The sequence below is a fragment of the Salvelinus alpinus genome, chromosome 24 (genome assembly GCF_045679555.1).
Source record: "Salvelinus alpinus chromosome 24, SLU_Salpinus.1, whole genome shotgun sequence".
Taxonomy (NCBI): domain Eukaryota; kingdom Metazoa; phylum Chordata; class Actinopteri; order Salmoniformes; family Salmonidae; genus Salvelinus; species Salvelinus alpinus.
In genome coordinates this window covers 33,168,215-33,195,224 of record NC_092109.1, presented here as the reverse complement: position 1 = coordinate 33,195,224, position 27,010 = coordinate 33,168,215, and the positions used below count along the sequence as shown (strand labels likewise).

Sequence of the window (27,010 nt, the reverse complement as noted above, 5' to 3'; positions counted from 1 at the left end):
AAGGCCTGTGGTCTCTTCAAATTGTGGTCTTTGTGAATATTGCAGTGACTTGAGTTTCCCATGGCCTCAGGAGCTGAGGGCTGCAGCTAGCCGGGGACACAACTGCTCCTCCCTCCTGACAGCTGGATAATCACATTCAGATGAGTGAACAGAGAGATAAACCTCTTAGATGTAAGTCTTCCCAGCAACTCTCACATGCAAATGCACTCACATACCATATACATTATACAATATTACAATTGCCACAGTGAAGACTCAGAAAAGGTCTTGAGATGGAGTTCCAGTACAAATCAAAACAAAGCTTAATTTGTCACATGTACATTATACAGTGTAAACTAATACCTGACAATTGGGTCAAATCCTAAATGAAGGTCTGCATGCATATTGGAAATGAATATATGAATATAGACCATTTAACTAGCTTCGGTTTTAAACGAGTCATTCTACATGAAAAGAGACCCTGGTCTCAATGGTGACTCCCTGCTTAATTAAATAAAGGTACAATTAAAATAAACATTAGAGAAACAACCATGCTGAGACATAACATATATTTCAGCAGTGATGATTCCCTGGAATAGTACAGTAAGCATGTACCAAAAAGAGCCGTTAAACATCAGATAGTATTTGGGTGGATTAGCAGAATGTTGAACACCCCCCAGCAACATTGTCTTATTTGGTTTATTGAGGCGCTTGAAAGTCACCTTTTCTTATTTCTTTGACATTCCCCTGTGCACAGCATTGCTATTTTGCAGTCTCGCCCACGGTTAAATTCTCATTCCCCTTGGGGCATGCCATGTAGAATTCATAAAGCAGCCATGGGGCTCTCTGGACCTAAGTCAGCCCAGCCAACCCCTACTCTCTGGGCAGGACAGCCATAAATCAGGAAAGGATTTTAACAGGCCCATCTGTCCTACCTGATCACATACAACATGCCTGTTCTCTCTCTCTCGCTCTGCTGGCTCAATAGCACCACCCAGTCAACATGCTCCACAACACCTGCTTGACAGCTAACGTAGGGCAGCATTTTTCCTTGTTCTGGTGAATTAAGACTAGGTCTTTCATGGTCAGTTTTGTTCAGACGCTCCTGTCTGCATGTGCTTTGGTAATAACAAGGTCCGACAGGTTCTGTCAGGAGAGGCCATTGTTAGCCTCCCACCCTGCTGTTGTGACAAGAACATTGTGGGGATATTTCCCAGGCATCTGGCTTCCCACCGTTTGGAACATACAGACCCACCGACCGAACCACTCTGTCTGGGTGCAGCTGCCTGTACCCACCTGCATCTACTCTTCAGCTCCATGGCACACACAGTACAGATGGCCTATGGCCTTGTCATAACATTTGGGCCAGTTTTAAACAGGGGTTGGAACAGGTTCAGGGAACAAAACCGAAAACCAGAAAATAACAAAACAATTTGCTGAACAGAATCAGAACCGGGAACGAAAGTGATCTATGCTGTTCCAGAACCGCTATTTTAAAAGCATGGGAACCGGTTAATAATCTTATTTTACATACCAGACATTTTTTCCAGTCCCACAAAAAGATGCAACAAAGTGCCTGTGGAAAGCCCTCACTCTGTCCCTCAGAAACTTCTCCCAGTGCCTGCCAGCTGAAAATCTTTGCCAGTGTGCATGTGTAGGCTACCTGTCCCTGCCCTTTTCAAAGCATAGACTGCTGTAGCCTGCTGACATTACAAGCGTGATTCAGAAATTAGGGAGAGATATATAATTGGAGAAGAATGGATTAACTTTTTCAATGCTAGTTAAGGATGCTATAGTTATCACGTTTCCCATTGGATTTATTAACTTCAAAAAGGTAAGACGTGTTGTTATTTAAATTCTGGTGCTACTCTGCACACACAAGCTTGTTAGCTAAGTAGCTAGCTCGCTCTGGTCCAACTTAAGCCAACCCTCAGAATTTCAAAGACATTTAAAGTTTATTCATAGAAGCCCCTCCTCCGTAGGGGTAATTCTGTGGGCACAATTCAGATAATGCAAGTCATAACATGATGCCCAGCACTTCAAGCCAAGCCTCCTCCACCACTCTCTCAAAATGTCAGTTGCATCTCGCGCCGTACACTTGTCTGTCCAATCGATATAGCTCCATAGCAAGTTGTTCTATTGACACTGATTGCTGAAGTAATTTAATGTTGAGCTAAATGTACAAAATAAATTGATTTCAGAAGTTTAAAAAGGAACAGAACGGAACGCTATAAACCGTAACTTATTTTGGGTTCTAACCATTTCAAAACTTTATTTTGCTGCTTGGAACAGTGGAAAGGAACGAAAAACAAGATGGTTCTATTCAGAACTAAATGACTGGAAAATAATTTAGGTTCCAACTCCTGGTTTCAAAGGATAAAGTAGAGTAGTCATAGTTTCATTAAAAGCCAAAACACTAAACATTTCAAATACTTTGGAATACAAAAGGGTGGCAGGTGGTCTAAATGTTATTATTCTTTCCAATTAATAAAGGAGTAACAAGTTGGATAGCGATGAATGAATAATGACTTGGTTACAAGGTTCCTGCTGAGATAACACTGTGAGACAAGGATCTATGTGACATAAGCTGGAGGCCAGCCTCTCTAAACATGCTGACTGTCTGATGCCACCCCATAGGGCCTCTCTGCCAAGGCTCTGCTCCCCCAAGGCACTGTCCTGTTACAACCTGCTCTTCAGAACTACACGTGACATCAGGGCTGCTCTGTGATTGGACTGCAGGGAACAGGGTATCCCATCCTAGAGAACAATAAAGTCCGCTGTTTCCTTTTCCCCCTCACCACTCTAAAGGAACTGTATCAGGAACTGTATCTGTGCACTGTGAACCTGGAAATAGATGTGTATATAAATAAAAGACAGAGATAGCTGACATAGGTGATATGGATATGTGATAGGTGAGACAGGTGATATGTGACCCGATTCAGGAAACTAGGCATATGTCGCAAGTCACAACTTCACAGGAGAGTTGTTTGAACGGGAAAAATATTTGAGCAATCAAAATGCGTTTTTTTTGCAGAAATACCTTCTTGAACATGTGAACTTTCATTTGCCTTAATGTCAAACTAGTATGCCATCTGTAAATACGAATACAATTGTTAAATTACAAGCCTAGTTGGTTTAGCAACAGAAAAAGTGAGCAACCTTCCCCGCTAGCCATGATCGGCTGAGATAATGAGTGGGCTAGACATGCCGAGAGATGAGTTTGGATTGGTCTGCCATATAGCACGTGTCTGTCTATTGGAGCTGGTCAGTATGTCAAAGTTTTGGTATTTTTCCTCATTTTCAACAGTGTGTGGGTCTCTATCTCTTCTAGAAACCCCCACAAAGCATACACAGCTAACGCATCCTATGGAGCATGTAAAGAAAGACAGGGCCATTCAGTGGTGCGGTTGAAAATGGAAAGTTATGGGTGGTGAGAGACCCACCCTCCAGAGAGCAATTAGGAGAGTATGCAGCAGACGGTGAGAAAAAGCTAAAAGGTCCAATTGCACAGAAACAGGCCATACAATTAGTGTCAATTGAATAGAACATCAGGAAATGGGTCTATTTTGGTAGTGCTGTGTGTCTCATCTTTCTGCAACGTGCATCTTAGCAACATAAGCAGTCTAGTTTCGACCAATTATAGAGGTTAGAAAGAATATCATGGGATTTGAAAATGTGAATTAAGCAAGGAAAACATAAATGAGAGATGAGAATTTAAAATGGTGGAGATCCGCAAATCAAATATTTTGAATAGCAACAGGCAAGAATTACTGTCACTCCAGGATAACACATTCAAGCTGCACTCAATAAAGGTAGCATCACTGGACAATCAAGTGTTGTAACAGAATAAAAGAGTAAGCCTTCTCTTATGGATGGAGTCCCATCTTTCAAGAACAGGTGTGGTTATTACACCATGCACCGCCTTGTCACAGATCCCCCTTTGCTTTTAATCACATTTGTCCTGGGGAAACACACGGCTAAAAAGCTGACTTCCCAGAGGAGGGACACTGCCGCTGGCAGCTGCTCACCAGTCACAGACATAGTAGCAGAAACAGTCAGATATGGACAGGAAGCTCAGTGTTGAAACAGCACCCTGCATTCACCAATCTGCCTCACTAACACGTTTATTTGGAACTCGCACATGGCCGAGAGGCCTGTTTGAAGTCCCACTAATCCTCTTTTCAGGTAAATTGTGTTGACCATAAACAACTGACAACTCAGAAAAAACGTAGAGATTCAGCACTCACAGCTCAGCCAGCGTTTAGTCCATCCAGCACCATGGACAGCGTTAATTAACACAACCAGGGCCGGATATAGAAATCATAGCCCCTCCCACTCACTCTTCAATTTACTGTTGAAGAAAAATACCCTTTATAATAAAACCACAATAACATTTGCGATGTGGCATAGGCTACAGTTGAGCAGAGGCATTTTTTGAATTTCCACACATGGAGAACATTTGTTAACTGGGTCCAGAACCAATTTGGCCTTTTAAAAACGCATTTCATGAAGTTCTACAGCATTTACATGATAGAAGACATTAGCTGAATCTTTTTTAATACCACATAAATTATCGAAATGAGTGTGTAGTCTGACACTGACAAACAGATCAATCTTGTCTTGAATTCAAACAAACAATACCCCAGGCCAATGAAGCGACACACATATTGTATAATATTAGGAGGATATATATATATATATATACAGTTGAAGTCGGAAGTTTACATACACCTGAAATAGATTTAAACTCAGTTTTTCACAATTCCTGACATTTAATCCTAGTAAAAATTCTCTGTCTTAGGTCAGTTAGGATCATCACTTTATTTTAAGAATGTGAAATGTCAGAATAATAGTAGAGAGAATGATACATTTCAACTTTTATTTCTTTCATCACATTCCCAGTGGGTCAGAAGTTTACATACACTCAATTAGTATTTGCCTTTAAATTGTTTAACTTGGGTCAAACGTTTCGGGTAGCCCACAAGCTTCCCACAATAAGTTGGGTGAATTTTGGCCCATTCCTCCTGACAGAGCTGGTGTAACGGAGTCAGGTTTGTAGGCCTCCTTGCTCGCACACGCTTTTTCAGTTCTGCCCACACATTTTCTCTAGGATTGAGGTCAGGGCGTTGTGATGGCCACTTCAATACCCTGACTTTGTTGTCCTTAAGCCATTTTGCCACAACTTTGGAAGTATGCTTGGGGTCATTGTCCATTTGGAAGACCCATTTGCGACCAAGCTTTAACTTTCTGACTGATGTCTTGAGATGTTGCTTCAATATATCCACATAATTTTACTTCCTCATGATGCCATCTATTTTGTGAAGTGAACCAGTCCCTCCTGCAGCAAAGCACCCCACAACATGATGCTGCCACCCCCGTGCTTCACGGTTGGGATGGTGTTCTTCGGCTTGCAAGCCTCACACTTTTTCCTCCAAACATAACGATGGTCATTATGGCCAAACAATTCTGTTTTTGTTTCATCAGACCAGAGGACATTTCTCCAAAAAGTACGATCTTTGTCCCCATGTGCAGTTGCAAACCGTAGTTTGGCTTTTTTATGGCGGTTTTGGAGCAGTGGCTTCTTCCTTGCTGAGCGGCCTTTCAGGTTATGTTGACACGGAGCCCTGCTGATCCGTCTGCCGATGTAATAGCATGAGGGGGCCACAACAGACTTTCTTCCGTCGCGACGTCCCTCCAAGGACCTTCTGTTAGCTTGCTAGCCCCGGCCCGCAAGCTGCCTGAAGCCACTCACGGGACTCCTATGATCACTCGGTTTACCCTCACTGTATCCACATCCTACCATACCTTTGTCTGTACATTATGCCTTGAATCTATTCTACCATGCCCAGAAATCTGCTCCTTTTACTCTCTGTTCTGAACGTACTAGACGACCAGTTATTTTAGCCTTTAGCCGTACCCTTATCCTACTCCTCCTCTGTTCCTCTTGTGATGTTAATCCAGGCCCTGTAGTGCCTAGCTCCACTCCCATTCCCCAGGCGCTATCATTTGCTGACTTCTGTAACCGTAAAAGCCTTGGTTTCATGCATGTTAACATTAGAAGCCTCCTCCCTAAGTTTGTTTTATTCACTGCCCTAGCACACTCTGCCAACCCGGATGTCCTAGCCGTGTCTGAATCCTGGCTCAGGACGACCACCAAAAACCCTGAAATTTCCATCCCTAACTATACCATTTTCCGACAAGATAGAACTGCCAAAGGGGGTCGGTGTTGCAATCTACTGCAGAGATAGCCTGCAGAGTTCTATCTTACTATCCAGGTCTGTACCCAAACAATTTGAGCTTCTACTTTTAGAAATCCACCTTTCCAGAAACAAGTCTCTCACAAGTCTCTCACTGTTGCCGCTTGCTATAGACCACCCTCTGCCCCCAGCTGTGCCCTGGACACCATATGTGAACTGATTGCCCCCATCTGATTGCCCCCATCTATCTTCAGAGCTCGTGCTGCTAGGTGACCTAAACTGGGACATGCTTAACACCCCGGCCATCCTACAATCTAAGCTTGATGCCCTCAATCTCTCACAAATTATCAATGAACCCACCAGGTACAACCCCAAATCCGTAAACAAGGGCACCCTCATAGATATCATCCTAACCAACTTGCCTTCCAAATACACCTCTGCTGTTTTCAACCAAGATCTCAGCGATCACTGCCTCATTGCCTGCATCCGTAATGCGGTCAAACGACCACCCCTCATCACTATCAAACGCTCCCTAAAACACTTCAGCGAGCAGGCCTTTCTAATCAACCTGACCCGCGTATCCTGGAAGGATATTAACCTCATCCCGTCAGTAGAGGAAGCCTGGTCATTCTTTAAAAGTGCCTTCCTCACCATTTTAAATAAGCATGCCCCTTTCAAAAAATGTTGAACCAGGAACAGATATAGCCCTTGGTTATCTCCAGACCTGACTGCCCTTGACCAGCACAAAAACATCCTGTGGCGTTCTGCATTAGCATCAAATAGCCCCCGTGATATGCAACTTTTCAGGGAAGTCAGGAACAAATATACACAGGCAGTTAGGAAAGCTAAGGCTAGCTTTTTCAAGCAGAACTTTGCATCCTGTAGCACAAACTCAAAAAAGTTCTGGGACACTGTAAAGTCCATGGAGAATAAGAGCACCTCCTCCCAGCTGCCCACTGCACTGAGGCTAGGAAACACTGTCACCACCGATAAATCCGCGATAATTGAGAATTTCAATAAGCATTTTTCTACGGCTGGCCATGCTTTCCACCTGGCTACCCCTACCTCGGTCAACAGCCCTGCACTCCCCACAGCAACTCGCCCAAGCCTCCCCCATTTCTCCTTCACCCAAATCCAGATAGCCAATGTCCTTAACTTCTTATGGCTGCAGGGGCAGTATTGAGTAGCTTGGATGAAAGGTGCACAGAGGTGCCCAGAGTAAATGGCCTGCTCCTCAGTCATAGTTGCTAATATATGCATATTATTATTAGTATTGGATAGAAAACACTCTGAAGTTTCTAAAACGGTTTGAATTATGTCTGTGAGTATAACAGAACTCATATGTGATGAAATTAACATCAGACCAGGAAACGTGAGGCGAGAGCTACGTGTTTTAAATGGTTGGAACTCTGAACCTCAACACGAGGTGAAGTAATAAACTCACCTTCCTTTAGACCAGAGAGACGAAGAGCTGCAGCTCATGTCCATTGTGGTCCGAATCCTGAATACCAACAAGAGGAGGAAGAGGAGAGACGCTCATCTCAGACAATCACTGGTACAGCTGATAAGCTGTCTTAAGTCAGATATCAAGAAAAGTGAATTTAAGTGAGACCATCCTACTACGATCATCACCAATGGGAACCCTTGACATGGCTGGTTATCTTCCAGAGTGAACAAGAGTAGAAGACGGGAAAAGGGTGACCCCTTTTGGACAATCAGAGCCATACAGCTATAAGGCCAATAACTTTCCGAGAAGGCCTGGTTCCGACCGAGATAAACGACGAACGAAGCCCCCCCCCCCGTCATACCTTGTCAGTCCACTAGGGTCCTTTTTCTCATTTAAGATCCAAGAAGGTTACGATCGTTCAGAGTTAAGAATGAGTATTTGATTAGAGGTAATGATTAATAAGATGAATGTTTATTGATGTTATAGGTATAGACCTTATAGAGTTTCATTCGGGAGATGGTAAAGCTCTAAACAACTTCTTCCGTGGTGCCCCAAAACCGAATGAGTTAATTGTTACATGATTAACAGTACTCAGATTAATGAAAGTAAAGTCATGACACCACAATGCAACAAGCTGTTTATTTGGCGAGCATGCTAGCAACTGGTAACTGCCAAAATAAAGCTAACACTTGAGTAAATGATAGAAATAAATAATATGTCATGGTGCATTTTTCCTGACATGGTTTAGGTTCACTTGTAGAATCTATGCCAAGGATTATTGACGCTGTTCTGGCAGCTCCTGGTGGCCAAACACCCATTTAAGACACTATATTGGAGTTTCCTTTATTTTGGCAGTTACCTGTATGTGATTGTGATAACATTTTATCCACAGTTATTTTTAGAAACTATTGATCCATTGTGGCCAAAATGATGCTTTCTGGTGTATTTTGAACACGGAGAGCGTGCTCCTGATAAAATAATAACAGGAGGCCCAAGAGGCAAAAAAGTAATACAAAATAATAAGAATTATTTTACTATTTTTTTTTGCCTCTTTGCCTCTTGGGCGTAGCCCCTGACTCACACACTTGACCAGTCAAATGTATAAATTATTACGTTTATTTTTATTTTTGTATTAATCAGTTACCCAATCAAGGCAGGACCCTCCCTACCACCTATCCTTCCCCCATCTGACAATTAGCAGAGCGGCAGCAGGTTGTCTACACTCATTGAGAGCGAGCTCCTGAATCTTCCTGTGGTTGGCGGTTGCAGTAATAAAATAATATATATATATATTACATATAGTATACAAATTACATGAGTATTATTATTATTACATGAGTATACAAAACACTAAGGGCACCTGCTCTTTCCATGACATAGACTGACCAGGCGAATCCAGGTGAAAGCTCACTTGTTAAATCCACTTCACCGGTTTGTGTCAAGAACTGCAACGCTGCTGGGTTTTCACGCTCAAAAGTTTCCCGTGTGTATCAAGAATGGTCCACCACCCAAAGGACATCCAGCCAACTTGACACAACTGTAAGAGGCATTTTCAGTTAACATTGGCCAGCATCCCTGTGGAACACTTTTGACACCTTGTTGAGTCCATGCCCTGATGAATTGAGGCTGTTGTGAGGGCAAAGGGGGGTGCAACTCAATATTAGGAAGGCATTCCTAATGTTTTGTACACTCAGTGTATACTGTATATATCTTATTTCCTTTATTGATGTATTTTTTTCATTATTTTCAGCCCCGGTAAGCCCCTGCATTAATCCGGCCTTGAACATGACTCAGCCAGTGTAGTCATTTCAGCACCATGGACAGGGCAGATGACTCAGCCAGTGTAGCCAATTCAGCACCATGGACAGGGCAGATGACTCAGCCAGTGTAGTCAATTCAGCACCATGGACAGGGCAGATGACTCAGCCAGTGTAGTCAATTCAGCACCATGGACAGGGCAGATGACTCAGGGTACATACAGAGTGCTGGCTGCTTCCTGTGCATAAGGAAGCACCAGAGACGGAAGAGGAAGCGAGACATCCCACACCCTCATTTTTTTTGGTTCATATACAGTCAATGAACTAGATAGACCATACCTAGCTGCTATTGCATTTTTGTCAATGGGAGAGACACCCATTAAGTTGACATTTTTTTCCGATGCTAAACGGCCTGAGTAAGCACCATCTTTTGAAGCACATGAAGAGAGGTCAGTCTCATTAGGTTATGGGGGAGGTGGGCCAAGGTTAGTGCAACATGGTGAACAGACTTGTGTGCATGATATGCACACAATAATGCCTTAACTCCGGGGGTCTCATCCATGGATACCAAGAATGTACAATCTTTCAACATTTTATATACAGCACAGCAGACAATGCAATTTCCCAATGCTATTATTACGAATGAATCCAAAGCACTAGCCTTTATCACTGCATGCTAACTAAGTAGCATAATGGGCCACAGCTGGGGGGGAGGCAAATTTCATGTGAGTATTAATCAAGCAGACGGGTGGGTTCAGCTAATTACTCTAGGAAGGGTTCCAGCTCTTTACCTTCTCATCAGCCAAGCTTCTTTGTCTCTCCTCAAATGATGAAATCAAATGATCCTTTAGCTTGTCACTTACATTTTTTTCTGCAAATCTCTTGTTAAAAGGGATTGTTTGAACATGTCGCTATGTCCAATAATCAGTCGCGACTCCCCTGCTTCCTAACGGCTAAACAGCTCCATCACACACCAGACGGATATACAGCATCACATTTTGTTCCATGCAAGAAGATTATGCCTCAGATCCAGGGGTAACAATACATATTTCAATTTGACACTTTATTACCCTCTACATTTTTACAAATAAAGTCCTTCCATTTGCAGATGCAATGTTTTAGGGAAGCTTGCCATAGTATTTTTGACAGGTATTGAAACAGGTACACATTTTTTCTATCAGCTTTTCAGCTCATCACACCTAAATGTCATCACACCTAAATGGCCGTCAAACTCCTTTCGTCCATCATGCTCATCCTGACAGAGAGGGCTTTTTCTGGGCCCAACTACTGCTTCATCCCACAGGCCCTCAGAGCGAAAGAGAGAGAAAGAGAGAGAGAGGGGGAGGGGCCCGGGGGGTACCAGGTGGAAACTCTTTGCTCTGTAACTAACCAAAGCCTACTTTATGTCAGTAAATTAATCACCCAACCCTGTGCTGGGAATAATCTATACACTCACTCAGAGGAGGCCTCCACTCAGACTGCCAGACACCAGCGCTGGCACACACACATGCTGGCACACACACATGCTGGCACACACACACGCTGGCACACACACACACGCTGGCACACACACACACACACACACACACACACACACACACACACACACACACACACACACACACACACACACACACACACACACACACACACACACACACACACACACACACACACACACACACACACACACACACACACACACACATCAGTGAGCAGCTCCTGCCTGAAGACCCTGTGGATCCAACCCTAGACTCCGTGGCTTAGTGACTAATGGCTTACAATGGGGAAACCCGCCTCTGGTGCCTAAACTGCAGCAAGTTGAGTGCAGGAGGAAAGACAAGACATGCTGCATATCATATATTCTGTTACTTGCATTCATCCTATCATCCAGTGCTCTCTCTCTCTGAGAGGGGGATAACCTGAAGCCAACAGCTCAGCTCAACACAGTGCTGCACCTCCTTCTGAACGCTGTCACGTTCATGACCAATTGGATTAGAGGTTGTTGTTGGTGGTGGTAATTTAGTTACTGCAGAAACCTTCTCCTAGAGCAACAACCATGACAGGAGAAGCAACATTTTTACGGTGGCAAAAGATGCCATCATACTATATTAGACATAGCTTTGATCTAAGCATAAATCCTTATTTGACATGTTACACCTCTTCCTCAGAATGAAGCTATAATTATTATTTTTTTGAATAACCTGGGCATAAAATGTAATCTATAAGGCAGTTTACTCTCTCAAGTTCTATCCTCTACCATCTCTGGTTCTTTATTGGTAACAAATAAACAATCTATGAAAATAAGAGGGTCATAAACAATAAACCAACACAGGATCTATACGCATGCTGTTTCAAAAAGAGTGAATGAATTTATCCTCAGCAGATTCCCTAACACATACTGTATATAGTCTATAGTGTCAATGCTGCCGCTGACTCTCAAATCAACCGTAGATTCCCTTGTTGTCAGCTAACCAGGTAGCTTCTCGTGTTCCTTATACAGTATAATTGTAACAGGGCTGTTGAAGAAACAAACACACTCCCCCTGGGGAACAAGCTACTCCTTTAACCGCCATCTGGGTCAGCTGTGTTTGGGCTCGGACTCAAACAGGGACATAACATACACTATATATACACAAGTATGTGGACAACCCTTCAAATTAGTGGATTCAGCTTTTTCAGCCACACCCGTTGCTGACAAGTATATACAATCGAAGCACACAGCCATGCAATCTCCAAAGACAAACATTGAAGTAGAATGGCCTTACTGAAGAGTTCAGTGACTTTCAATGTGGCCCTGTCGTAGGATGCCACCTTTCCAACAAGTCAGTTCGTCAAATTTATGCCCTGATAGATCTGCCCCGGTCAACTATAATTGCGGTTATTGTGATGTGGAAACGTCTAGGAGCAACAACGGCCACACAAGCTCACAGAACGGGACCGCCGAGTGCTGAAGCGGGTAGTGTATTAAAATCATCTGTCCTCGGTTGCAATACTCACTACCGAGTTCCAAACTGCCTCTGGAAGCAACGTCAGCACAAGAACTGTTCGTCGGGAGCTTCATGAAATGGGTTTTCATGGCCAGACATCCGCACACAAGCCTAAATTCACCATGAGCAATGCCAAGTATCGCCGCCATTGGACTCTAGGAGCAGTTGAAACGCGTTCCCTGGAGTGATGAATCATGCTTCGCCATCTGGCAGTCCGATGGACGAATTTGGGAATGCCAAGAGAATGCTACATGCCCCAATGCATAGTGCGAACTGTCAAGTTTGGTGGAGGTGGAATAATAGTCTGGGGATGTTTTTAATGGTTCGGGCAATCTTAACGCCACAGCATACAATGACATTCTAGACGATTCTGTGCTTCCAACTTTGTGTCAACAGTTTGGGGAAGGCCCTTTCCTGTTTCAGCATGACAATGCCCCTGTGCACAAAGCGAGGTCCATACAGAAATGGTTTGTTGAGATTGGTGTGGAAGAACTTGACTGGCCTGCACAGAGCCCTGACCTCAACCCCATCAAACACCTTTGGGATGAATTGGAACATTGACTGCGAGCCATGCCTAATTGCCCAACATCAGTGCCCGACCTCACTAATGCTCTTGTGGCTGAATGGAAGCAAGTCCCAGCAGCAATATTACAACATCTAGTGGAAAGCCTTCCCAGAAGAGTGGAGGCTGTTATAGCAGCAAAGGGGGGACCAACTCCATATTAATGGCCATGATATTGGAATGAGATGTTTGACGAGCAGTTGTTCACATACTTTTGGTCATGTAGTGTATCTGACTTAAAGGCTTCTTTAGAAAATAGCACACACCACGCTACTGTTTGGCTCAGCATCTGCTATCCTAGTGTTAAACAGCTAGGGTAACATAGCATGCGTGCACTGTGAATATTGAATTAATAATGAATTCAGATGAAACAGTTTAACTGCATCGCTTTCTACTGGAACTCTAATTGCAAGTAATGAGCTAGAGGTCAACGAAGCATTTGCCAGTGGGATGTACTGCCATAACAATCTCTGCCCCCTGCTGTTTTAATGAGCAAACACTGGCATTGTTTCTCTCCTGCTAATCCAGATGCATGGTGCATACTTTCCTGGCACTAATCATAGATATCATGAGTAATAATTGCCATATGTCCTTTTCTACGGCAATTGACAGACATTTTATCAATTAACACAGTCTTTCTAAGCACCTCAATTAGTCCTCCAAAATCTCCAGCAAGAGCATTTCAGGATTCTGTACAGTCAGCCTATGAGCTCATCCTAAGCCTTTGTTCTAAACCCCAATAGAAAAGGGGACCTAATCCCTGATCCTTTACCCTATCCCATAGTACCCCCCCACACCTTCCTGTCCTTACTATGTGCAGCTGCAGGTAGTCTCCCAGTCCACTGGTGCTCTCCACTCTGACCAAGATGGCGTCTTTCTGCTGAGTACTGAAGCCCACAGCTAGGCGGTCAGCTCTGGTGCTCGGCCTCTCATTAGGGGCCCAGGTGTACGTGATGAGGGCTCCTCCTCTCCCAAAGATATACGTGGTCCCAGCTAAGGAAAAATGGAGACAAACAGAAATATTAGAAGGAGATTGAGAGATGGGGACAGGAAATTGAGGGAGAAGGGGGAGACATTATTAGAGAGAGAGATAAGAGTTGTTAGAGAGCGTTCCTTCATGTCAGGATACATTTTTTTATTTGTTCCCATCAGAGCTTACTATCTTTACAGAGATTTCTCTTCAGTAACAGTCAAACTAAATTTAGCAGCCTATTTTCTTTCCCGGTACAAGACTGTGACAGCTTCATCACATTCCCTAACACAAGCCATTATTCCCTTTGCAGAATCAACATGTCATACACCGGTGCATCAAGACTGACACCAACAGGCTCTTGAACAGCTTCTATTCCCAAGCAATCAATACAACTGATAAATAGCTAACAAAATAGCTACACGGACCGAGTTTACCTTGTATCTTTATTGACCTTTTATTTCAGTATTTGCACTGTCTCTATGCCCACTCACAGGGCCCTACACACTCACACACACTGTCACTCCAACAAACACACTGTCACTCCAACACACACACAAACACTCACTCCATCATCTGTTCACTCACACATAATATGCACATACATTTATACTGACTCTACACACCCACTCACATACAAGCTGCTGCTACTCTGTTTATCTTATATCCTGTTGCCTAGTCCCCTTACCCCTATACATATCTACCTCCATCACTCCAGTATCCCTGTCACCTTACCCCTATACATATCTACCTCCATCACTCCAGTCACCTTACCCCTATACATATCTACCTCCATCACTCCAGTGTCCCTGTCACCTTATCCCTATACATATCTACCTCCATCACTCCAGTATCCCTGTCACCTTACCCCTATACATATCTACCTCCATCACTCCAGTATCCCTGTCACCTTACCCCTATACATATCTACCTCCATCACTCCAGTATCCCTGTCACCTTACCCCTATACATATCTACCTCCATCACTGCAGTATCCCTGTCACCTTACCCCTATACATATCTACCTCCATCACTCCAGTATCCCTGTCACCTTACCCCTATACATATCTACCTCCATCACTCCAGTATCCCTGTCACCTTACCCCTATACATATCTACCTCCATCACTCCAGTATCCCTGTCACCTTACCCCTATACATATCTACCTCCATCACTCCAGTATCCCTGTCACCTTACCCCTATACATATCTACCTCCATCACTCCAGTATCCCTGTCACCTTACCCCTATACATATCTACCTCCATCACTCCAGTATCCCTGTCACCTTACCCCTATACATATCTACCTCCATCACTCCAGTATCCCTGCACATGCAAATAATGATATTAGAACGGACTTTTTTAATATTTCCTGTATATATTATACTTACTTACTTTATTGTGTATTTCATATTTCTTATTCTTGTTTCTTTGTGTGCGTGTTTCCAGTGATACATTGTTATTGCTTATTCCCCCAAGTTACCCCACAATGTCACTTTTCAAATTTCAGCACACATTTAAAACACTAAAACAGACACAGCCCATAATCGCAAAAACATTTATGCATTCGTGTGCTTTTCTTGTGTCCTGTTGGAACATTATTATACAGGAATTGTATCACACCTACCACTTCCATGAATGGTGTAGTCTGTCAGTTGAGCTGACATTGATCTGGCATTAGGTTATGTAAACCTGCCAGTACTGCAGAGTGGGCAAGGTGCCACCATGTGGAAACATGCCAGCAGAACTGTAAACACAAGGCTATTGAGTTGCAGTATGCTGCAGTAGTACGTCTTGCCCTGCCCAGGGAGTCAACACTGTGCATTGAGTTAAACTGACATGAATAATTCATGTGGACGTATGGGAGTTAGCAATGAATCACACTGAATACTGTGAATCACACTAAATACTATGAATCACACTGAATACTATGAATCACACTGAATACTGTGAATCACACTGAATACTGTGAATCACACTGAATACTATGAATCACACTGAATACTATGAATCACACCGAATACTGTGAATCACACTGAATACTATGAATCACACTGAATACTGTGAATCACACTGAATACTGTGAATCACACTAAATACTATGAATCACACTGAATACTATGAATCACACTGAATACTATGAATCACACTGAATACTGTGAATCACACTGAATACTATGAATCACACTGAATACTGTGAATCACACTGAATACTGTGAATCACACTGAATACTGTGAATCACACTGAATACTATGAATCACACTGAATACTATGAATCACACTGAATACTATGCATCACACTGAATACTGTGAATCACACTGAATACTATGAATCACACTGAATACTGTGAATCACACTGAATACTATGAATCACACTGAATAGTATGAATCACACTGAATACTGTGAATCACACTGAATACTGTGAATCACACTGAATACTATGAATCACACTGAATACTGTGAATCACACTGAATACTATGAATCACACTGAATACTATGAATCACACTGAATACTGTGAATCACACTGAATACTATGAATCACACTGAATACTGTGAATCACACTGAATACTGTGAATCACACTGAATACTATGAATCACACTGAATACTATGAATCGCACTGAATACTGTGAATCGCACTGAATACTGTGAATCGCACTGAATACTGTGAATTGCACTGAATACTGTGAATCACACTGAATACTGTGAATCACACTGAATACTATGAATCACACTGAATACTGTGAATCACACTGAATACTATGAATCACACTGAATACTGTGAATCACACTGAATACTATGAATCACACTGAATACTGTGAATCACACTGAATACTATGAATCACACTGAATACTATGAATCACACTGATTCATGTCAAGATATGAATAACTTTAATGAGTCTCATACATACTGTATAATCCGCTTGACACTTATAACAATATATATCCCTATATATTTTTTGTTACCCCAAAATATATCTACAATATTAAAGCTGATCTACCCCCTAAAAAAATATTATAATAAAACAATAAAAAATAAACGCAGGGCCTCCAAAGTGGCGCAGTGGTCTAAGGCACTGCATCACAGTGCTAGCTGTGCCACTAGAGATCCTGGTTCGAGTCCAGGCTCTGTCGCAGCCGGCCGCGACCGGGAGACCCATTGGGCGGCGCACAATTGGCCCAGCGTCGTCCTGGTTTGGCCGGCCGGGATGTCTGTGTCCCATCGCGCTCTAGTGACTTTGTCCCAATGAGCTCTCGTAAAGTTTTAACTAGTCAGTGTCCGTACCCCCGTGAGGCCAGACAGTACATCAGGCGTCATGGAATTGCCCCTTTTCCACAGAGTATAAAAGTATTTCCTACAAAATTGACATTAAGTCAGCCGGGACGGAGTCCGCACGTTGGAATGGCTACAATTCTATAGACCATTAGACCAGAAAATATGGAGCTGAGGCTACAGAGGCCACGGAGACCATACAGGGTGTAGCGTAGGCTACACGGCTGGAAACGGTTCAACTTTGAGACGATCGATCACTACAGAATAAGAGCAAATCCTAGACGTAGAATTACTAGTCTGCAGCTGGAAATTACGGAACTCTAGTATGAGAAGACTGACAACCGCGAAAGCATCTATTCTATGCAACAACCATCTGTACGCCTGACATATCCATTACAACAGACACTATCCAGAGCCGCTGAGAAAGCTACAACCACGAAAGACATTGTGACTTCTGGGGAAGTTAACCAGAGACTCTCTGATGAACTGACTCTCCAGCAGATGGACCAGCAAATTCCAACAGAGAAGACAACGACATACGGGCGTAAATATATACATTGCAATTATTCTCGAATGAGCGGCCGTTCATGTGCAAAGGATTAGCATTTCAATTAATATAATTATCAACTGTGTGTAGTAAATCCATTTTGTCTCTCCCGCTCTTTTCCTGTCCCCACCCTTTTCCATTGTCTACCAAGCAGTCATACCGGTTTAGCCCACAAGGGACTTATAAATGCATTGTGTTAGTAACCAATATCTACTGTTTGTTTGTTATGTATTTCTGTGATTATTTAGTTAGCTAGTAAATAAATAATTAAGCCAATTTGTATATCGCTGATTCATCATTTAGGCTAGGGTTCGTGCAGATATCCAAGGGTTTACAATGTTCAGTAATGAGAACTAATGAGGTAATAATGATACATTAATAGAAGGCTAATCGATAAGATATGAAAATATCTGAAGAGTCGATTCGGGAAATAGAGACTCTATAAACATTTTCCCGTGGTGCCCCGACTTCCTAGTTAATTAAAGTTTGCATGATTAGTTTCATCACGTAATAATAATTACACATAAAGAATTAATTTGATAAAATAAGTCTTCACATTTAATGAGTCACAGACATGACAACCGTTGACACGACAACTGTTGACCAAACATAACCTGGTTAACATATTATCTAAGTATTTTCTACAACTGTTTTAATTAGCTTCATCAGAAGATTGACACATTATATTTCAGTTATGAGTGGTTCGTTCACCTCCACAGAACCCCAGGTTGGAAGGTCTGTTCCCCCTGTCGTTCTGGCGCTTGTGGCCCTCTACATGAGACGAGAGGATGTGAGGGGAATGATCTGGCAGCTAGTCCCCCAGGTGGAGCAGGGTTTGGGTGGCAGAACACAGAACACCTGCTCTCCTGGAACCTGAGAAATTTGCCAGTACTGCATGTGATAGAACCATGACAACCACAGCTAAAACCATGACAACCACAGCTAAAACCATGACAACCACAGCTCGTACGGAACATGAGGCTCACCCATTAAGTTACAGTGGGTGCCATGACCAGGGGTGAAGATGACCTCTCTTAGGAAGAAAGAGCATGTGAAACTGTCTTGCCTAATACTGTAGCTTTGTAGCCCTGCCTGTGTTGGGGAATTGGAACAGTGGGTGGGTGATGGGTTCTAACATTTTCTGTTGTGTGAAATGACTTGCATACTATTTGTAAACGAAAATATATCATGCAAAGAATATGGTGAGTAAGTAGGAAATAGCTTTCAGGTTGCAACTTGTATGTCCTTTTTCCAATACGAGTTGTAGTGGTGGTTGAATGACATGCAGTCTAGCGTGAGTACTTGCACTGAGCTAACATCATTCTGGGTCATGGTTTTTGTCTTCGATCAAAGTGAAATGAAGAAGAAGAAGATGATCAGAGGAACACCTGCTGCCAGTGCCCTCCAGTAGAATAAACACTACTACATGTGGGTCAGGCGAGCCTGGGGCCCTGTTCTAAAATTAATAGAGAGACTGACCCCAGGAGCAGCACTTTGATGCAGGCCTCACTGGAGAATGAGACTGTCTCTAGGCTCTGTGTGATGCAGGCCTCACTGGAGAATGAGACTGTCTCTAGGCTCTGTGTGATGCAGGCCTCACTAGAGAATGAGACTGTCTCTATGCTCTGTGTGATGCATGCCTCACTGGAGAATGAGACTGTCTCTATGCTCTGTGTGATGCAGGCCTCACTGGAGAATGAGACTGTCTCTAGGCTCTGTGTGATGCAGGCCTCACTGGAGAATGAGACTCTAAGCCAGGGCTCTCGAACCCTGTTTCTGGAGAGCTCCTGTCCTGTAGGTTTTCGCTCCAACCCTAATCTAGTGCACCTGATTCTGATAATAAGCTGGTTGATAAACTGAATCGGGTTAGTTACAACTGGGGTTGGAGTTAACCTACAGGATGGTACCTCTCCAGGAACAGGGTTGGAGAGCCCTAGCCTAGGCTGTTTTCCATTACCTAATTGGCTAGTAGTCATTAACGTCTTGCTGGTTGAGATAAAGACATATACAGTATGTCAGAAGTTTGTGCGCTATAATGAACAGCATAGTCCCAGTGCCACTGCTCAATCATTCTGGGCACGTGATGATATGCCTGTGGTCTCGACAGGTAGAATAATAATCTTCCATTTCACAGCTCAGTTCCTAATAAATCAAAACGATATTATTAAAAACACATCAATATTTCTGCTTGAGTTGTACAGAAAATTAATTGGTTGAGTTCTGCTCCTCTGGGTTCAGAAGGTTTAATGGAGAAATGATTGATGAGGTATATCATATTACTATTTAAATGAGTAAGGACACAGGCCTGCAAGCAGGCATACACAACATTCAGCAATAACACTTGTCTCTAGTATTCTGCTTTTGCATCGGTTGTTTGTACAGTTCTTTGTTCTTATGAGAGCATTGGCAATATATTGTCCCGCATTTAAACAGTACACCTATCAAGCACTCCTAAAGCATTGAGCTGAGCCACACACATGATTGTGATTCCTGACAGCATGTCATCCTGGCAGCATGTTAACCTCACACATCTGTGAAGACCAAGCAAGATTGTCACTCCTTCTCAGCCTCAGGACATTTTTTGCCTAAAAATGGAAATGGGTTGCAGCGCTTCCAGCTAATTCTGAAACGTGACAAACGTACATTTTTCCTGTACCATAGGTCAATATTTTGATCAAAGATTTAGTACTAACTTATATACTTAGATTGCCAATCAGCATAACAATATGATGGGACTTAAATTCCAGTGAGTAGAAGACACCATTTGATTGAAGGTTTCATTTTGAAACAGTAGCTAGACTACAGATTAGAACCATGACTTATATTTAACACAGGAGTTTGCCTGATCTTGTGGTACCTACTTAAGCTGGCAGACACAGGATGTCTTGATAAGTCTATTCCTTACACATAACGCTCACATCCAAATACCAATATCATACTAGATTATTCAGATAATCCTATTGGGTGTTGCAGTCACACACAGAATCAGTATTTTTGTTTGTTGACGAGATAGAAGCTGGATCAAATCTAGATAATTTCTGCACACCCAGTCACATGAAGGTATATCAAACATTTTTCAAACAGATTCTGGACAATCTCAGTTTTAGTCAAAGCAACAAACTATTTCAACATATTTTATGATGTGGCACTAATGGCAAGGGCTGCGGAGAGGGTTTGTCTAAAATGGAGAGGGTTCGTCTAAAGTGGAGAGGGTTCGTCTGAAGTGGAGAGGGTTCGTCTAAAGTGGAGAGGGTTCGTCTAAAGTGGAGAGGGTTCGTCTGAAGTGGAGAGGGTTCGTCTAAAGTGGAGAGGGTTCGTCTAAAGTGGAGAGGATTCGTCTAAAGTGGAGAGGGTTCGTTTAAAGTGGAGAGGGTTCGTCTAAAGTGGAGAGGGTTCGTCTAAAGTGGAGAGGGTTCGTTTAAAGTGGAGAGGGTTCGTCTAAAGTGGAGAGGGTTCGTCTAAAGTGGAGAGGGTTCGTTTAAAATGGAGAGGGTTCGTCTAAAGTGGAGAGGGTTCGTCTGAAGTGGAGAGGGTTCGTCTAAAATGGAGAGGGTTCGTCTAAAGTGGAGAGGGTTCGTCTAAAGTGGAGAGGGTTCATCTAAAGTGGAGAAGGTTCGTCTAAAGTGGAGAGGGTTCATCTAAAGTGGAGAGGGTTCGTCTAAAGTGGAGAGGGTTCGTCTGAAGTGGAGAGGGTTCGTCTAAAATGGAGAGGGTTTGTCTAAAGTGGAGAGGGTTCGTCTAAAGTGGAGAGGGTTCGTCTAAAGTGGAGAGGGTTCGTCTGAAGTGGAGAGGGTTCGTCTAAAATGGAGAGGGTTCGTCTAAAATGGAGAGGGTTCGTCTAAAGTGGAGAGGGTTCGTTTAAAGTGGAGAGGGTTCGTTTAAAGTGGAGAGGGTTCGTCTGAAGTGGAGAGAGTTTGTCTAAAGTGGAGAGGGTTCGTCTAAAGTGGAGAGGGTTCGTCTGAAGTGGAGAGGGTTCGTCTAAAATGGAGAGGGTTCGTCTAAAATGGAGAGGGTTCGTCTAAAGTGGAGAGGGTTCGTTTAAAGTGGAGAGGGTTCGTTTAAAGTGGAGAGGGTTCGTCTAAAATGGAGAGGGTTCATCTAAAGTGGAGAAGGTTCGTCTAAAATGGAGAGGGTTCGTCTAAAGTGGAGAGAGTTTGTCTAAAGTGGGGAACTACGAACTAGACACTGGCCACATTTCACAGCTGAATGTGGAATCATCTACTTAAACGCTTTCCCACTGTTATGTGGAATAACACGACAAATGGGTTTCTATTAACCAACAGCACTGATACCAGAGAGCACTGTTATTAATGACCCAATGACAAGCACCAGAGAAGTATTTGTTCAAGTGGATTTTCAAGAGTCTCACTGGCTAGACAGCTGGACTGAAGGACTCTCATAGGGAGGAGGAAGCCAGTCCATATCAAATTACTCAGCTGTCCAAATCGTCAATACATTGGTGATGATAGGAGCTGCAGCCAAACAGCAAGACAGAGGAAGGGAGAGGGAGACCTGTCCATGTGCAGTGATGCATGTAGGGATTGCTATAGGTGTGATCCTTTGTGTTTACGCGATATCTGGAGGCATTATTTGTCTTGCCTGCATTTAGGAGTGTGTGTGCGCACATACGTGTGTGTTGTTTGTTTGTGTGTGTGTGTATGTGTGTTTAGTGTATATGTGATGAATATCCCATAATTGATTTCTGCTGAGGGTGTGTCTGACTGCTGAGGGTGTGTCTGACAGCTGAGGGTGTGTCTGACTGCTGAGGGTGTGTCTGACTGCTGAGGGTGTGTCTGACTGCTGGGGGTGTGTCTGACTGCTGAGGGTGTGTCTGACTGCTGGGGATGTGTCTGACTGCTGGGGGTGTGTCTGACTGCTGGGGGTGTGTCTGACTGCTGGCGGTGTCTGACTGCCAGGGGTGTGTCTGACTGCTGGGGGTGTGTCTGACTGCTGGGGGTGTGTCTGACTGCTGAGGGTGTGTCTGACTGCGGAGCGTGGGTGGTCTAACAGCTGAGGGTGTTCTAACAGCTGGGGGTGTGTCTGACTGCTGGGGGTGTGTCTGACTGCTGGGGGTGTGTCTGACTGCTGGGGATGTGTCTGACTGCTAAGGGTGTGTCTGACTGCTGGGGGTGTGTCTGACTGCTGGGGGTGTGTCTGACTGCTGACGGTGTATTTTTTGTCTTCCCTCTATCTATTGTTAAGTGGGTCAGCCAAGAGAGGAGGAGGTATGGAGTTCTGCCCCCCTGCACTGCACAACCATGCCTTAAAATAGAGCTCATTTGGCACTCTGGGGAAATATTGTGGGGGTGCATGAGTTCCTGTATGTAATTATTGCAACAGTAAATAAGACTCATAATGCCTCCAGTGTAAAACTCTCTGGTAATGTAAGAGTAGCATAGCAGCCAAGTCTAACAGAGGCAGAGAGAATTGTTGAGCTGTGAAAATCACCAGCCCTTTCTCTGCGTAGTGAGACCAAATTGTGTTTTTGGGTTTATCCTCTGATTAAAATGCAGCTTCCACAGCCCCCGTTTCCAGTCTCACTTTAACAGAATTTCACTTTTCCTTCTGTTAGCAGTTTAACACATTCTGTGGCAGCCTGGTCCTGCATGGCTCAGTTGGTAGAGGATGGCACTTGCATCACCAGGGTTGTGGGTTTGATTCCTGGGGCCACCCACACATAAAATATATGCAAATTTTGGATAAAAGCGTCTGCTAAATGGCATATATTATATTAGGATGCATTCTGTAACCATCAACAGGAGCTATAATATTGTACTAAAAGGCTAACAAATCTGGACATAGACATGGTCAGTATTAATGATTATATTGTATGCTTTGTACAGAGGTATAGAACAGTAGGCTTTTGCTCTAATACAATGTTGCCGTAATGATGCTCCCTAGAATTGAGAGGTGCCACAGCCTTCACAAGCAGAATCCTGTACCTAACTATGTTGCATTCAGACACTTTCCTCTCAGGGTATGACCTCACCGCAGGGTTTCAACAAGTTTTAAAATTAGCATGTTATTTCTCTGTCCTGTTCTTTACCATTTAGCACTGTGCTTTGTCTAATCTTATCTCTACTGCCGGCTACAATTATGGCTGTGGCAGTAGATGCCACGCTAGAGGTCAGGTTCAGCCTCTGTTTCAGACACTGATGACATACAGACTGGGACCTTGTTGAACTGCCCTCCACCTCCTCATTCAGATGAGGAGAGAAGAGGATTAACAAGTAGAGAAGAAGGTTGTGGTTCTGAATCACTACACTATTAGACAAAAAGGTGCTATCTAGAAACTAAAAGAGTCATTTGGCTGTCCCCATAGGATAACCCTTTTTGGTTCCATGTGGAACCTTTTTGGGATCCTTGTAGGACCCTTTCTACAGAGGGTTCTACATGGAACCAAAAAGGTTTCTCCCTGGAACCAAAAAGGGTTGTTCTATGGGGACAGCCAAAGAATCCGTTTGGAACCCTTTTTTCAAAGAGTGTACTAGGTGTTGATACTCTAAAGCCCCCCCCCCCCCCCCCCCCCGCTGCCTACAATTTACCAAAGAGGACTTAAACCTATTGAAACTGTAATCACCTTACTCTTTTTCCCATGACTACAGTGTACTTGGAATGGTTTAAGATGAAAATGGCTAGTCACCCTGGCCTGTATCATTTCTAAGCACAATGTGTGATAGGATTCTTCTAAATTCTCTAACAAAGGTCAATCAGTTATTAATTTACCTGGCTGGTGTTGGAAATGAGATGTGTAAGAGTGTCACGCCCTGACCATAGAGAGCCCTTGTTTCTCTATGGTGTAGTAGGTCAGGGCGTGACTAGGGGCTATTCTAGTTTATAATTTCTATGTTGTGTTCTAGTTTATAGTTTCTATGTTTGTGTTTTGTATGATTCCCAATTAGAGGCAGTTGGTAATCGTTGTCTCTAATTGGGGATCATATTTAAGAAGCTATTTTTTCCACCTGTGTTTGTGGGATATTGTTTTGTGTTTGTGCATCATCTAGTCATGTTTAGTTGTTTATTGATATATTTTGTTTTGTTTAAGTTTCTCTTTGAATTAAATATGTGGAACTCAACATCCGCTGCGCCTTGGTCCCGTTCTTACGACAACCGTGACAAAGAGTGCTGTGGTATGACGTGATGACATGGCTGCTAGTGTTTCAACCAGTCCACTAGGCTTACAAAGCCCAGAGGAACATCTGGACAACAAAGGTTGAGAGAAATCCTCCACCGTTTACCCGCCTGGTCTCTAGCTTTACAAGGCCACATGAAGACGGTTAATTCCATTGTATTACAGGATCTGAGCAAAGGACAATCTTTTGAATATTTAATGCTTCCAGAAGTGTTATGTTTTATTTATTACTGTGGTAGGAACAAGTTTTTCTCAGCAATATTTTGGGACACACATTTTCTTATAGGGATTTTGGAATGACAGAATTTATTACTGAGCTTCAAGCTGTGAACTTGCTGCCATTGCAGCTGGGCCCTAAACCTGGTGGCAGGTATATTAACAATGTTTCATTAACCTCATTCCCTGCCATCTGGCCACCACAAGACCACCATCTAACAAACAGGACAGGAAAGGCAGCACACCTAGCTAACAACTCAGTGGCCATGCTCACCTCCCACTATGTTGTAAGGTGAATGAGTTGACATACCTCTACACACACTCTCTCTTTCTCTGTGCTTCTCTTCCTCCACAGATTTCGACATACAGCAGTCTCTAACTCTATGGTCATAGACTCGATGAAGATCATCATTGACATCGAGCCGGTCTAGCAGATGCTGTCTTTGCATCTTCTGCTCCATTTGAAAAGGCTCCACCGTTCAAGAGCCTGAGCTCCACACAGAGCAAGCACCACCAGTCTCCAGACAGTTTAGGATCAATAGGTCTGGTAATAGGAGGGTGAAACCAAGACCAGGGAACTATGTTGCTCTTCTCACTGTAAAGCCTATGTAATATAGTGAATATATCTGTCATGCATATGGTCAAACTGATTAATAGGCCTGCTAATGAGCTTTTCTTGGCGACATAATTAGGTTTTCAGATTTACAGTGGAGAGGAGAGCATCTTCTGTTTACTGATGTACACACTGTAATGACTAATGCTGCTGAATCTCATCCATTATATCAGGAACCTCTACTGAAGACAGACAGAAATGTTTCATTCATCCTAACTTGGCATCCTCCGTTCAGAATGACAGTTAGATTTGAGTCATTTAGCAGACACTCTCATCCAGAGCGACTGACAGGAACAATCGGGGTATAGTGCCTTGCTCAAGGGCCCATCTACAGATTTTTTACCTTTCGGTTACTAGCCCAATGCTCTTAAACACTAGGCTCCCTGCCGCCCCTGCACTGCAAAGGTGCAAAATGGAGATGTGAAAATGAGAAGTACATGTTTCAGATGGGCTGTGTTGGTAGTGTTTTATTATGTACATGTTTCAGATGGGCTGTGTTGGTAGTGTTTTATTATGTACATGTTTCAGGTGAGCTGTGTTGGTAGTGTATCATTATGTTCATGTTTCAGGTGAGCTGTCTTGGTAGTGTATCATTATGTACATGTTTCAGATGGGCTGTGTTGGTAGTGTATCATTATGTACATGTTTCAGATGGGCTGTGTTGGTAGTGTATCATTATGTACATGTTTCAGGTGAGCTGTGTTGGTAGTGTATCATTATGTACATGTTTCAGATGGGCTGTGTTGGTAGTGTATCATTATGTACATGTATCAGATGGGCTGTGTTGGTAGTGTATCATTATGTACATGTTTCAGGTGAGCTGTGTTGGTAGTGTATCATTATGTACATGTTTCAGATCTGTACAAATGTAGAGCCGTCTCCTTCACTGTCCAGTAAAGGCTTTAGAGTGTGAAGGATGCACAGATTAAACATATATATAGTGGGAACAGTTACAGGATTCATGTTGTAGAGGGAAAAACGTGCTTTAATGTGTGCTGTATATTGTTTGTAGGTTTTACTGTGGGTAGACATGTTGTATGGATGGGAACATTGTGTTTGTTCCCATAGCTAAGAATACCCACTGTGCTTTTGTGTGCTGCAGTTTTCAGAAAGTCTGGTCCATTTAATGAGAGCTCAATCCGCACACAAGCACTGCTTTTTCTTTCTTTATTACCTTTATTTTAAGAGGGAAGACATATCTCTTATTCAAATGCGCCCTGTATAATACAACATAAATATACACTTTATACATACTATACAGTACCAGTCAATGGTTTGGCCACACATATTCATTCCAGGGTTTTTCTTTATTTTTACTAT

The 27,010-nt window shown here is 43.1% G+C and overlaps 1 protein-coding gene across 6 annotated transcripts in view; it reads right to left on the bottom strand.

Annotated features, from left to right (window-relative positions):
- nrxn2a (neurexin 2a) overlaps positions 1-27,010 on the bottom strand; it is a 307,444-nt gene that overhangs the window by 24,550 nt on the left and 255,884 nt on the right. For all 6 annotated transcript variants that reach the window (XM_071364597.1, XM_071364596.1, XM_071364600.1 and 3 more), the window contains one exon: positions 13,744-13,925. In XM_071364597.1, the coding sequence (XP_071220698.1) occupies positions 13,744-13,925 (182 nt within the window). The remainder of the gene's footprint in view (positions 1-13,743; positions 13,926-27,010) is intronic.